The sequence below is a fragment of the Chanos chanos genome, chromosome 2, assembly GCF_902362185.1.
Source record: "Chanos chanos chromosome 2, fChaCha1.1, whole genome shotgun sequence".
Lineage (NCBI taxonomy): Eukaryota > Metazoa > Chordata > Actinopteri > Gonorynchiformes > Chanidae > Chanos > Chanos chanos.
In genome coordinates, this window is record NC_044496.1 from 26,088,772 (window position 1) to 26,102,593 (window position 13,822).

At 40.5% G+C, this 13,822-nt stretch overlaps 1 protein-coding gene across 1 annotated transcript in view; it reads left to right on the forward strand.

Moving 5' to 3' along the window:
- Window positions 1-13,822, forward strand: part of smtla (somatolactin alpha) — a 31,209-nt gene that overhangs the window by 16,671 nt on the left and 716 nt on the right. Inside the window, exons 3-5 of the mRNA XM_030765206.1 lie at window positions 10,082-10,272; window positions 11,155-11,268; window positions 12,327-12,506. Of these exons, the coding sequence (XP_030621066.1) occupies window positions 10,082-10,272; window positions 11,155-11,268; window positions 12,327-12,506 (485 nt within the window). The remainder of the gene's footprint in view (window positions 1-10,081; window positions 10,273-11,154; window positions 11,269-12,326; window positions 12,507-13,822) is intronic.

Below are 13,822 nucleotides of genomic sequence, written 5' to 3' on the forward strand. Positions count from 1 at the left end.
GATCATTCACGCCACCGCTGCCTGTCTGCGTACCTGCCTGCCTGCCTGTCTGCGTACCTGCCTGCCTGTCTGCGTACCTGCCTGCCTGCATACCTGCCTGCCTGTCTGCGTACCTGCCTGCCTGTCTGCCCGTCTGCGTACCTGCCTGCCTGTCTGCGTACCTGCCTGTCTGCGTACCTGCCTGCCTGTCTGCCCGTCTGCGTACCTGCCTGCCTGCCTGCCTGTCTGTCTGCATACCTGCCTGCCTGTCTGCATACCTGCCTGTCTGCATACCTGCCTGCCTGTCTGCGTACCTGCCTGCCTGTCTGTGTACCTGCCTGCGTACCTGTCTGCGTATCTGCCTGTCTGCGTACCTGCCTGCCTGTCTGCGTACCTGCCTGCGTACCTGTCTGCGTATCTGCCTGAGCTTCAACTTCAATCCTCACCTCTAGCCATGCTCTCCGCTCTGTGTCTGCCTGTTGTCCTCCGATCTTCTCCCACTCACAAGCCTCACCTCCATCAGCCTCCTTTGCCGAGTGTTTCTGCTTGCCTGCTCATCACCCCACTGCCCATAGCTCATACTACAATAAACATCCGTTTAACCTTCTTTTCGAGCCTGTGTCTGCATTTGGGTTCGCTCCTTCGTTTGTAACAAAGTCCTTATTCGATCTCTTCTCCTCTCTCTCTCGCTCTCTCTCTCTCTCTCTCTCTCTCTCTCTCTCTCTGCCCTTTTCTTTTCTTTCTTTATTAGGGCTGTACCCGACTCAGAATTTTGTCAGTCGAATCAGATTTGGTTGTTCAAAGCAAAGATTCGACTATCTGTTCCCTTTTTTTTCATATAGACTCTCTGGCAGTCAGAAAATCCATTGGCATGAATTTCAGCGATAATTTCGACCACAATAACATAGTCAAAGGCAACAGAGTCATGGGAACATATTTTTGAGCATTTAAAAATCAATAAAAGAAAGCTTCATATGATGCAAGATTTGAATTGCGGCCTATTTGAATTGCCAACATATAATATTGTGCTACCATATGGATTTGTCAAAAGAATGAGACAGGCAGCACACATGTATTTCTGTTTAAATCAAGCTCTTATAGCCTTCTTTTTAAATTTTATTTTAAGCGTTAAAAACCACGTGTAAATGAATAAACAAATGAAACTGTTTAAAATAAATTCATGGCATGGCCCGCTATGAAATAATAACTTCTCGTCTTCAACAGGATAGGCTTATTGGGCTACTGTATTTCTCTTTCAAAATAATAAATCAATCTTAAGTGCAAATGAATTAAACACTTTAAGATTTTAACAGTTGAAGATTTGAAATCTTTAAGATGAAAAAGCAAACGTTTGTCTTCAGTCTCTTTTTTTGATGGCTGCCTAGCTATGCAACTTACCCCTTTCAAGTGGTTTGCCCTGTTCGATGTTGTTGAATAATAGGTGAATTCTTGCATACAGAGTGTACATTTCACTTTGTTAGGGTTGTCCTTCAAAAGTTCAAGATGCTGCCATACTTTAGACTTCTTCTGAGGCGTGGATATAGTTAGCCAAATTTACCAACCACTCCACCTCAGGTTTCAATGTCTGTCATCAGTTAACCCCCAGCGCATGTTGTTTTTAGCAAGCGCATTAACTAACCCTGTAAGAATATGAAAATACATTTATGATTCTCCTTATTTATAATTCCTCATTGAAATGTTATCCATGTGCACTTCTATAATCTGTCTGTTTTATCCTGTTATTGGAACGAACACTGACTGACCCAACAAAAAAAAACAAAAAAAAAAACACTGCTCGAAGAATCTCAGTCGACCGACGGGTCCCTGACAGATGATTCGACTCGGCAGCCCTACTCTTTATCTATCTCTGTCACGATCTCCCTCTCTCCAAGTACACAAAAACCAGGAGATCTGAGCTGAGAAGAGCAGTGTATCTCAGAGTGGACAAAGTCCATCGTATCCTCTCCTCTTGTCTCTTTCTTTATATTTCAGTCATGATTTTTTCTTTAAGGTGAGCCCAGCCAGAATGACTTTATGAAATCCTATTTTTGAAGAATGGCAAATCCCTGAAGATCTTGGGCAGCAACCATCACAACAATCCTCAGATGTGTTTTTCAGGGGGATGGAGAAGAGAAGGAAAAGAAAAGAGAAGAGAAAAGAGAAGAGCACTCTCAACTCATCCATGTATGTACGCAGCTCTTTGGGGGAGGGGGGGTGTTAACTTTGTTTGCCCATCAAGCTGGCATGGTAGTCTGGGCACTGACAGTTTTACAGATAGGTTCACCTTGGTTGTGTGTCTGCGTAGTGTCCCCACACAGAGAGAGGCAAAGCTCTGTGACCAATCTAATTTAAGAGCTTTATTTCCAAGGCCTTTTCTTTTCTAACGCTCCCTTCTAAACTGGAACCCAAGCCACTGCCGCCCCCAGAAGCCGACCGAAATATTACAAAGCTGGATTTGAGATCCAGTCATGCGCACAGACACACACATTCACATAAACAAACACAGACACTGTTATACACACAAAGACATTCACGCTCTCTCTCTCTCTCTCTCTCTCTCTCTCACACACACACACATGCACACAAACACATGCGCGCGCACACACACACGCACACACAGACACACATGTGCACACACACACACACACACACACACACAAACGTACACAAACAAACAAACAGACAGACCTTCCAAACAGACTCACAAACACACATACACCTTTGTTTTTTGCCAGTCTTGCCTCCACCCTGAATTGTGACACTTGCTTACTAGCTGTGTGCGAGAACGGTGCTGAGTGGAGTGTGGGGTGGGGGGCTTTTAGAGTGGGGAAGTGTCTGCAGGGGGACAGGATATGTCTTATCAAACAGAGTTTAATTATGCCCAGGGCAAAGTGCTAATGCATCTTTAGCCCAGAACTGTCATCCTTCTACTCCACCACCCTCCCACAATGCAAAACATTCAGGATATGCTAAAGAGATACACACACACACACACACACACACATACACACAAACACACACACACAAACACGCACGCACACAAATATGCATGCACATTCTCGCACACGCACACACACACACACACACACATACATGCGCACCATCTCTATGTCACATCCAAGTTCTGAAACCAAACAGCAGAAACACATCAGGCAGTGTAGAATAAAGGAACAAGTTACATACTGAAACATATTTATAGATGCATGACACTATGGCCAGATATGAACACATCACAGAGAGAACTGTACTTAGACCATGGCAAGAACATAAACATCTAAACTCTCTTTCTCTCTCTGTCTCACTCACTCACACACTCATTACAACCCTTGTGTAAATTTGGAATTAGAAAGGAAAAAGGACAGATAGTTTGTAACAGTTCCTAAACCTACACATTATAAAGATTCAAGGCCTCTTGGTTCATGGTTTGCATCTCAGGTAAACAGTATATTAGCTCATTTTAGCCCCCTTTGTATCACATAGCAGAAATAACCAACCATACTCTCACTCACACCATTTTTACAGCAACGACTCTATGTACACACGCAATTAAAAGTGTGGGGCTGAACCAAGTGGAAATTGTTAACTGTCTGTATCAACAGGATCTATTAATTAGGCTTTCCAAGCGTTTTCTAAAGTACTCCTCAATGATGCTAATTGGAACATAAAAAAAAAAAATCATCAAAACACTCAGCTCCTTGAGCATATGAAATATTTATTTTATCAGCATTTGTTTCTGTTGCCTGGCACCGAGATGAAAAACAGAATGACCTAATTGTGACAGTCATTATGATGCATAATTACACGGACCCCCCCATCCCCCACCTCCATCTTCCATTGCCCAAGGACTGTGGATATTACATTATAAAATACCCACTCTCATCTCTCCAACCCCTCATTAGACAACATTGCATTGCGTCTTCTTAACTGGTTTATTCATCACCAAAGCAAATAAATTGGTGGTGAACACCTCAGGCTTCAGTGTATGTTGAATCACTTCTGTGCCCTAGCGTTTATTATGTCTGATTTAGGGAATTAGAAATCGTAATGCTTTTCGTTTATTGGCCAGGGTTTCGTCAACTGACTTATTCGCTGTCTATTATTCCACTCATTTCATGCTAAATACCAGAAATGTTGTCAATAAAAACTATCAAAATGTTTTAAATGAATTTATTGTGCTGCTTCATATGTTTTTCTTTTTTAGCTTCAGTACAAAATATAGCTCAACTCTAAGCCTCCTCCCATTAGCTATATACACAATACCAAACATATTAGCCCAGCAACCAGTATTAAGCTGCCAACTGCAAATACAGAAAAGCTAGCTAACTTAGCCTTACTAACAAATGGTTTATTTTGTTAGCTACTAATATCATTAACAAGAAAATGCACAACATTACAGTTTTTCTTGATTGCTAAGACATGCTTAAGGAAACTGGGATCCACTTGATCTTCATCATCACCTTCTTAGCACAGCAGAAGTCTTTTCTTGCAAATGTGTTAATACTTTTTCATTGGTTTCACACTCTTTTGCAAAACAATTAACACAGATCTCATAGAAAGACCCACATTTCTATTGGATTAACTGTGTTAAACAAAAGGAGAACATCTATTCATGGCTGATAGAAATTACTTATGACTCTCTAATGCACCTATGTGAAACTCCTTTGCACAACTCTTCAATCAGTCCTTATACATCCTCGTAAAATATGCCACCTCTACGTTGCTGTTTGCAAGCATGGTTCAAAGAGGCCAGAGGCATGTAAGGACAGTAAGAGGCCATGGCAGAGGGGCCCAAGGAAGAAGAGCAGAACAAAAGCTGTACCATAATGAATGTCTGAATGTGTCTAGTCTAGGTGCTTACTGTAGGTCTTACATGTCAATGGCAGTTCATGGGCACAGAAAGATCCTCACGCAAGAATAAAATAAATGAAGAAAACCTTCTTAGAAAACATCTCTATCTTTACAGTATTTCAACAGAGGATCTCAAAAAAGTGTAAAAAGTGCAGGTGCAGAGTGCAGCAGGGTTTGTTATCTTTAGTAAAATCATCTTTGGAGAAAAGAATACAATCCATGCTGTGATATGCTTGCTTGCCTTTTTTGGCACATGCTATAACTATGTAAAGTATCAACAAATGGCACAGACACATAGCACAAATTAAGGTTGACCCTGTTCATATTGATAGCTGTATTTTGTATTTTGTTGTCCATTGTGTAATGATTGATTGAAAGAATAGATTACTGTAATTTGACCACAAGTTGTGTTGACTGAGGGAAACATTTGCTTTTGTTGCATGTTTTTAATGTTTTGTGAGTGTTAGACCATTTTGCAAACAAATTAGTCATTTTGGCCAGTCATCTTCTGTTTCAGCCTGTGTGTTAATTGTTTTGAAAATATGACGTCAGAGTGGACAAATGTGTTTAAGCAAACAAGAGAAATTGTAATGATCACACAGCATTTCATCAGTAGCAGCATGGGCTAAATTGCCACAAAGCATTTTGTTGGACCACAATAATTTAGCATGACAATGGTTACTGTTCTCTCATTGTATAGAACACTGCTCACCGACCTATCAGAATTGAGAACTCAACATCATGGACTGAAGATCAAAAGAGTGTCTGGGGTGCTCAGGTGGTGTGGATAGTGCTACTACGTTTAATAATTTATCAGTTGGCTTATCAGGACTTCTGGAAGGGTGTACAATAGTTGCCAGGTTAGTTGACTTCACTTTCCTTGTCACTAACCAAACCTGTTCTCCCTCGGTGGACGCGTTTCCAGAGCACAAACTACAGAGAAAGGAAAACAGGAAGAAAAATGACCATGGTAAAAGGTGTGTGTACAGAATGTAAACTGAACTGTTTATATTCTGGTCAGTAAAGCTTTAGCAAATGTAATGCCAGCCATCCTAAACTCGTTCCTTTGGTTTGTTTAATCTGGAAGGGTTTGGAAATTGACACCTGGTCTCCTGAGGAACCAAAGCATTCTCATCTACACAAAAAAACTGTGAGGGTAGAGATGAAAGTGCTTTGTGTCTTTTTTTCAATGGATGAATGAAACTCTTTGGTTGAAATTATGTTCAAGGCCATGCAATTTGTTTATCATTGTTTTCCAAAACAGTTTGTGTGTGGGTTGTTTTATATAATTTTGCTCAGTTTCAGTACTTAACAACTAGTAGACTGATGTTCATACACACACACACACACACGTGCACACATGCGTGCGCACACACACACACACGCACACACGCATATATTCAAAACACCGTTCACTCCAGGCTGCAACCACAGCAGCAGTAGCACCTACATTGATTAGAGGAGATGCCAATCAAGCGTTGAGAGGAAAGCAAGAGGGGGAACATGTTATTTGGTAATTGGCTCTGAACGCATGCATGTCATAAATATTCATGTGTGTACACTTAATCGCGCCACTGTCTTTCGGGTGTGAAGTGGTCGGGCTCAGTGAGGCGTACACTCTTCACATTCTGATCCAGCAAGTTACTCTTCACATGAATTAGCTGTGGCCAGCCCTCCTCCTGTGGCCCCCCCAACATGTACACACATGCTGCTCACACACACACACACACCCCCCCACACACACTAACACTTTAAATAATCTTCAACTTTGCACAAACATTGCCCTGCAAAGGCAGTAAGCTACAATTGCATGGTCCAACCACAATTAGACTACAAGTCTTCTGTTCCCAGGAGACTTGGCTAATTCTATAATGGCAACCTCCAGTTTTCAAGTCTTGTCTAACATATGTGTTGAAGCTTGGCTTTGTAAGTGCAGGCTCTTGTCGTGGGTTATTTGTGATGTGTCTTGTTTATATTTTCTTGACTGTCGGTAAATTAAACGTAATGTATTAAACGTGTTAATGTATTCCACTGGAGCACGCTTATCTGTGTGAACATTTTACTGAAAATTGAGATTCAAGCAATAGCTCTCTTGGTTTCATGAAGTATCCACTGTTTCAGTTCAATTCAGTTGTGTTCGTGTGAACCAATTCAAAGACCTGTTCGGTTCCAACACACATACATACACTCACACACACACTCTCTCTCTCTCTCTCTCACACACACACACACACGCGCACACACACACACACATGCATACACACAAGCTCATTCTCACAGACACACACGAGCTCACTCACACTTATTTGATAAGGATTACTCTAGTGTCTTATGTTTCCCTTCTAAAGAGACTCAGAAAGGAGTGGAAACAGTGGAGAAAACTGTTTTACTTTTCTCTCTGATTCCATCAGCAAAGTCACAATCTGATTACCCAGCAGGCACTACTATGTGAGATGCAAGAGCATATTCAGTGTATGTCAGTGAAAACCACAGGAGAAAGTATCTTTTTAGTTATAGCCTTTTTCTGTCGATAACAGTCCAGTCATTATGTGTGTCCCTCTGAGTGCACATGATATTGGAAAGGTAAACATAAACATTGAGTATATTACCTAACAAAGACTGAAAGTCCAAAAAAAATAAGCGAACAGTGAAGATTGTTTCTTATTGATGTGGTTCCATCTTCTCAAATATGTTTCACCAGTGTTCCTGTGAGATTCAAAGAAAAAGAAAAAAGAAAAATGGTCCACTGTACACAAACAAGCTGAAAAACAAAAAGACAATTCAGTGATAATAAATGTCTTTGCTTCTTTGTACTTGGGAAGTTTGGGGTGAGAAATGCATGTTTGTTCTGGAACTTTTGCAATTAAATCTCAAAACTGGCACGCAGTTCTGTGCCTCCAACTTGAATTGCATTAACAGAGTTTCTGTAAAAAACTCATTGCTCTCATTAGGGTAATTTTGCTTTCTTGTGTCTACATTGTTTATTTGTACTTTTCTTCATTTTAGTGTGTACGTGCAAAATTACTCACACTTGTTCTTGTCCAGGTGTCCCCCCCCCCTCCCACACACACACACCCACCCACACCCACCCTTGCTCTTTCTCTCTCTCTGTCTTTTCTTCTTCTGAAAGCAGGTTGTTACTCTGACCTCCCTATATGGTGTAGGAGTGGGGAGACAGTTACTGGAAGAAGATAGTGACACACAATCGCAGATGGACAGATGAAGATATTGGGTTGTTTTGAGGACACGAGGAGATATTTTGCAGGGTTTTTTCCCCCTTTTTTTCAGAATCTCCAGGTGTCTTGAGAAGAGGGATGTGAATAAGAAACGGCTGTCTGACGTCTTTCAGACGTAAGTGACAGCATCTGGCCGTCTTCAGTTTCATGGTTGTACTGCATCTCATTAGCAGCCTTACTCACACCAAGAGCCCCCTTCTCAACCCCCCCCCCCCCCCCATGGACATTGCTTAACTCAGCAAGGGAGGGGGCAGAGGCTACAGCCAGGTGCTGAGGTGGGGGTGGGGTAAGGTTAAGGACAAAGACAGAGTGAACATCATTTTATGTTGTAAAATCCATTCACCCACACATTAAAAGCGGCCCGTACAATAATATATGCAAATATTCTCATTTCATTCCACGGTTATGAACATCTTTTTTTCCTTTATTGTGATGGAACACTAGATCATTTCATTTGCTGATTTTACCTGTGAAAATATGGAGTTATATTTTCAGCCATAATACAGGACAAGTTCTTTTTTCTGTTTTTTTTTTTCCTTCAGTCTAGCTGTGCTCTAGAATGGCGCTGATTGGTTCCAGTGAATATATGCATCAGGCCAGACAAAGCAGGGCTTAAATCCTCCAAATGACAGACAGAAACCCGTCACTTTTAATTCTCAAATTGGATTAGGCCAGTAATTGTGTGGTTTGCGGGGACTCGGAGATGTAGGACGCACAGTAATCAGGGAGAAAATTGCAGCATGCTGGATTTAAATGAAGTCCTCCTCCTGCCTAGTATAGCATTATTTTCCCTAACCCTGCACGGATTACATTTTATGAAGGACTCTTTTAGCCTAAAGTGTACACAGGCCATAGCAATCAGAGAGAGATAGAGAGAGGAGGATGGAGGGTGGATTGAGATAGAGAAAGAGGGAGACAGACAGAAAGAAAGGATGAGTGAGAGAGGGAGAAAGAGAAAAAGAGAGAAAGGAATGGAGAGAGAGAAAGACAAAGGGAGAGAGAGAGAGGCAGAGAGGGAGACAGAGAAAAAGAGAGAGAGAGAAAAAAAAAAAAACTGTGGAGAAAGATGGTTTTGTGGCCCTTTGAGACACAGCCTCTCATTGCTTATCAGGAGAGAAGACAGAAAAGCATCAGAAGCATCAGCACGGCTGCCTTGGTCTCTGCAGTCATTTACGCCATTTAAGAGTGAGTCGGCCTGGCATTATCATGTTAGACGGTTCAACCGAAATGAAAGGGAACAGTGAACAGATCTGCACTGTCATCGAAACACTTTAAATGTGAGAAAAGATATCTTTCAAAGCAGATCTCCAAAGTTTTTGTTTTATGATGCATAACATGGGCCCTTAACATTTCTGCTTCCACTCTCTCCTTTTTTAAATGAATTCAGTTTAATTTCATATTGTGCATTGTGTGATTATGAATACTGTTAGTTTTACACATCGTGGACATTATTCACCCCAGAACTGATATTTAGAGATATGCTCATGTGGGTGTGTTCTCTGATCAGTGAACCCTGATTATGTATGAAGTAAACATGTAAGAACATATCCTTTTACATTTAGCCTTTGACAATGTGTCCCATGAATGAATGCAACTCTTGCTCTTTTCGATTCTCCATTGTGACTATATAAGCAAGTTTGGTTTGGTGGAGCTAGTAGATAGGCAAGGCAAACTACCACCAAAATGATCATGTGGAGAGGTAGTTTTCCTCATTTAAACAGGAATGGGAGTGTAGTATCTAAAAGACATGTCACCTGCTCTATACCCTTAAAGATAGAAATTCAAGATAAGAGTAAAGACAAGAGTAGATTGGAAGTTGCATATTGTTGTAATGGTTTAAAACAATTTTTTGAATTCATGTTCTTATCATTACCATGAATATTGTTATAGGTTTTTTTGTTTGTTTGTTTCAATGATATGTTTTGTCAGTTTAATGAACCAGAAAGTTTGCTTTGGCCTTGTCTTGATTGTCTTCATTATCTGATATGTGTGTGTGTGTGTGTGTTTTCGTCGTTAAGGTCTACAGGTTTTGGTATGGAGTGTACCGCTGTTAGCTGGTTGGTCTGTCCTGTCTCACCCTTTGGACTGTAAGAATGAAGTGGGCTCAGTCTATCGCTGTGCATCCATCTCTCAGGAAAAACTTCTGGACCGAGTCATTCAACACGCAGAACTTATCTACCGGGTCTCAGAGGAATCCTGCAGCATGTTTGTAAGTTAATGACGGTTACTTCTCTGAACAGCCCTGTCAGTGAAGAAATCCACATTCTCTCTGTGTTACTGCTGCTTCCTCATCCTTACTCTAAAGCTCCCCAGCGCTGATAAACTTTTAGTTCAGTCATATGTTTTGGTAGACTTATGAACTATAAAATAATTAGGGCAAACAAATAGTGACTCATTTTGATCGATTTGCATCAATTATCATGCATCCAACAAAAAGTATTATTCCAAGTAAGGTTCTGTGTTTTTATAAAAACTTTTTTTTTTCTTCATTTCATCACCGTTCAAATACCAGCACAAAAAGACTCTTTATCCCTGAATCAAACTTGCACGCATTGCGGGCCAGCTGTGAGAAATTGAATTAATGAGACAGTGATCTGAATTCTAATTGTATGCACGACCAAATGTTACCTACACCGCTCATAAACTTTTCTACTAAAAAGTCAAACAGAGGTTTCTCTGAAATATTTGCTGAATAATTTTCTGCTGAAGCATTTTGAATTTCTTGTCTTGTAACATTTGACAATGTTATCTCGAGACTTTTCCAAAGACAGTTATTTTGAGATCATGTAAGGACATTATGATGAGATAAAAGTATTACTTATGATATTGTATGTTTCTGATGATGTCTAGGTATTTTATTTTTAATTCTGTAATTTATTTTAATTCATCGTCCAATAGTCAATTTTCAACAGCTAACAATAGGTCTACACTCTCTGAATATTCACAGTGCAAAATATGATTATGACGCGATAGTACTCAACACCTAAATCAACACCTAAATGTCCAAACTAATGGTTTAATGGGTGAACTTAGAACTATTTGCACTGCAAAAGTAAAGTTAACCATGTCTGGATCCAATCTGTGATTTCAGGAAGAGATGTTTATCCCTGTCCCAATGCGGCCTTTGCGGAACCAGGGTGTCAATGGTTGCATAACGAAAGCTTTTCCCATTCCGAGCTCCAGAAGCGAGGTCCAGCAGATATCGGTGTGTATAAAAGGGCAAAAATGCTCCATGGTCTAGTTGTTCATTTGGCTGTATATTAAAGCCAGCATGTCTCCAAAACAAATATAGTGCACTGTGGGTATGCATACTGCGCTTTGCAATAATGAGCATTTACTGAAAGAATAAGTTCCATTCCCTGCAGTACCCTCCTGTGTTTTGTTTTGTTTGCTTTTTTTGTTTTTTTTTTTTTGTTTTTTTTTTGTGTTTTGGTTTTTTTTTTTTTGCTTGTGCTTAATCGTTTTTGTCATTTTTCTTTTACTGTTGGGTGGTTAGTAAGCTACTGTTTATCAGCTACGCTTTGTCAAATGATCTGTTTTAGTCCTGGGCAGGAATAGTGCTCAAGCCCCTTTTCAGTGTTTGCTGTGAATAATGGAAATGCTGCTTTGAGGAAATAAGCTAGAACTTTTTTTTTTCTGTTTTCATCTATGCCTTCTGTGCAGATTTAGTGGATTCTCAGTTCACACACACTCTCAGACCTATCTTTTTTTTTTTCTTCCGCTTCTTCTTTTACTTTCCTTTTTGAACAAATGATTACAGGCTGACAGGGATTCGGTACAAATGTTCTGTTGTATAATGGCCATTTTCCTCGCCTGGATTTCCGCGAGTGACATCCTTTCCACAGAAGCGTGTGACCTTTCTGTCCAGCAAATTACCTTTTTTCCCCTGAGATGAGCTTTTTTTTCTTAAGCTGAGGCAGTCTTTGCATTTCAATCTTCTGTACGTGTGACTTTTATAACCTGTAAGATTGCCCTCACTAGTGGCTCTGGTCATAGCAGCACCAAGGCCAAGGAAGGTGGACATGCTTTTTATGACATTTGGGCTTGTTCAAAGTCACTGAAAAATCACTGAGAACCATAAAAAAGAGTGTGGCAAATTACTGCTATATTTGAGAACGTGTCCCTTGTTGGTGATCGTTTTAAAGGACTCACTGATTTATGGAGGTTACAGCTCAAACTATTACAGGGAAAGAGTTATTTCTTTCTCTCTTTTAAGGGACTGTGAGAAATGGTTGTCGTTATTGTATTGTCTGTCTTCTTCAGGACAAGTGGCTGCTACATTCTGTGTTAATGTTGGTTCAGTCCTGGATCGAGCCAATGGTTTACCTGCAGACCACCCTGGATCGCTATGACGATGCCCCTGATGTTTTACTTAACAAGACCAGATGGGTGTCAGACAAACTGCTCAGTCTGGAACAGGGAGTAGTGGTCCTCATCAGGAAGGTACCTCTCCAAAGCTTTCTTTTCTTTTCTTTCTTTTTTAAATCAGAGAAGCCCAGAAGTGCAAGGTACATCGTACAACTTAATCACTTAATAACTGTAATTGTGTAACTACTGTGAATGACTTAATCACTGGTTTATACGACAGGGTGATTGTAACGTGCCTCAAATCCCAATAAGTTACACTGAGCCTGCTCCTATCAAAGCAGTAATTGCAAGTAAAGGGAATGTTTTTTTTGTTTTGTTTTTTTTGTACTGCAAACAAGAAATCAGTAGACAAGCAACCAAAATGAGTAATCACACATACAAAACAACAACAACAACAACAACAACAAAGAAGACAGTGAATCATGTTTAGGGTGTTGTCTCTGAAATGTCCAAAATCATCTTTACTCTCTTTACTCTTATACACTTCTCCTTCAGCTACTAAATCTGTTGGTGTGAGTTTGGCCTGTGAACATTGCCTATGGGCAACTCTCTGGCCCAGTAAACAGTGAGGCTCTCTGTGCTTCAGTTTAGTTCACAGCCTGTATTTTCCTCTGTAGCTGCAGTTGCCAGAGCAATCTCTCTGCTCCTATTAATACCAGAACATACTCATTACAATCAAGGCATTACAAGTTCTTTGCACACCCACTGTGATGTTTCAACTATGCTTTGCAATCCTAAGTAAAATGCTTAATATTCTTTTCTTAGTCTTGAAATATAAATAACATAGTTGAGTGTGTTTAAGCTTTAGTGGCCCATTTGTAGACTGCAGTCAAAAATTCTAATGGCACATACAAATTTCCACGGTACGCAAACAAATATAACGTAGCACAGCAGTGTTTTTAGGTTCTGTTCACTGTGTAGTGTCAGTCAGCTGACACTACACAGTTTACCTGTTGCAATGTCAGTTTACCTGTTGCAATGTCAGTTTTACTCCACCCAAACTATCCTGCCCCTTACAGTCTCCTCTGTCAGCCTAGCAGGTGGTTCCAAAGGTACGGTTTTGACATTTTTTCATCATAGACCTGGACCTGAGGTGTTGATTCAAACTCCAAGTCAGATGTTCGTCCCACTCTAGTATTGTCGCTTATAATTTCCGGATGAATTTCAGCAACTCGTCAGATTCCAGACTCATTCAAATTGCACAGTAATTTCAGTCCTGCCTGGAAAAAACACTCTGTGTATCTTCCCATTGCATATTGTAGCCACATTGCACAATGCATATGTATTGTGTCTTTCCTAGGGTGAACTATATACCGGTTCTGTCTTTACGTTATGAGGTGAATAGACCACCAACAATTCTTTCTTCACATTGACAGTGCTAATGATGCATA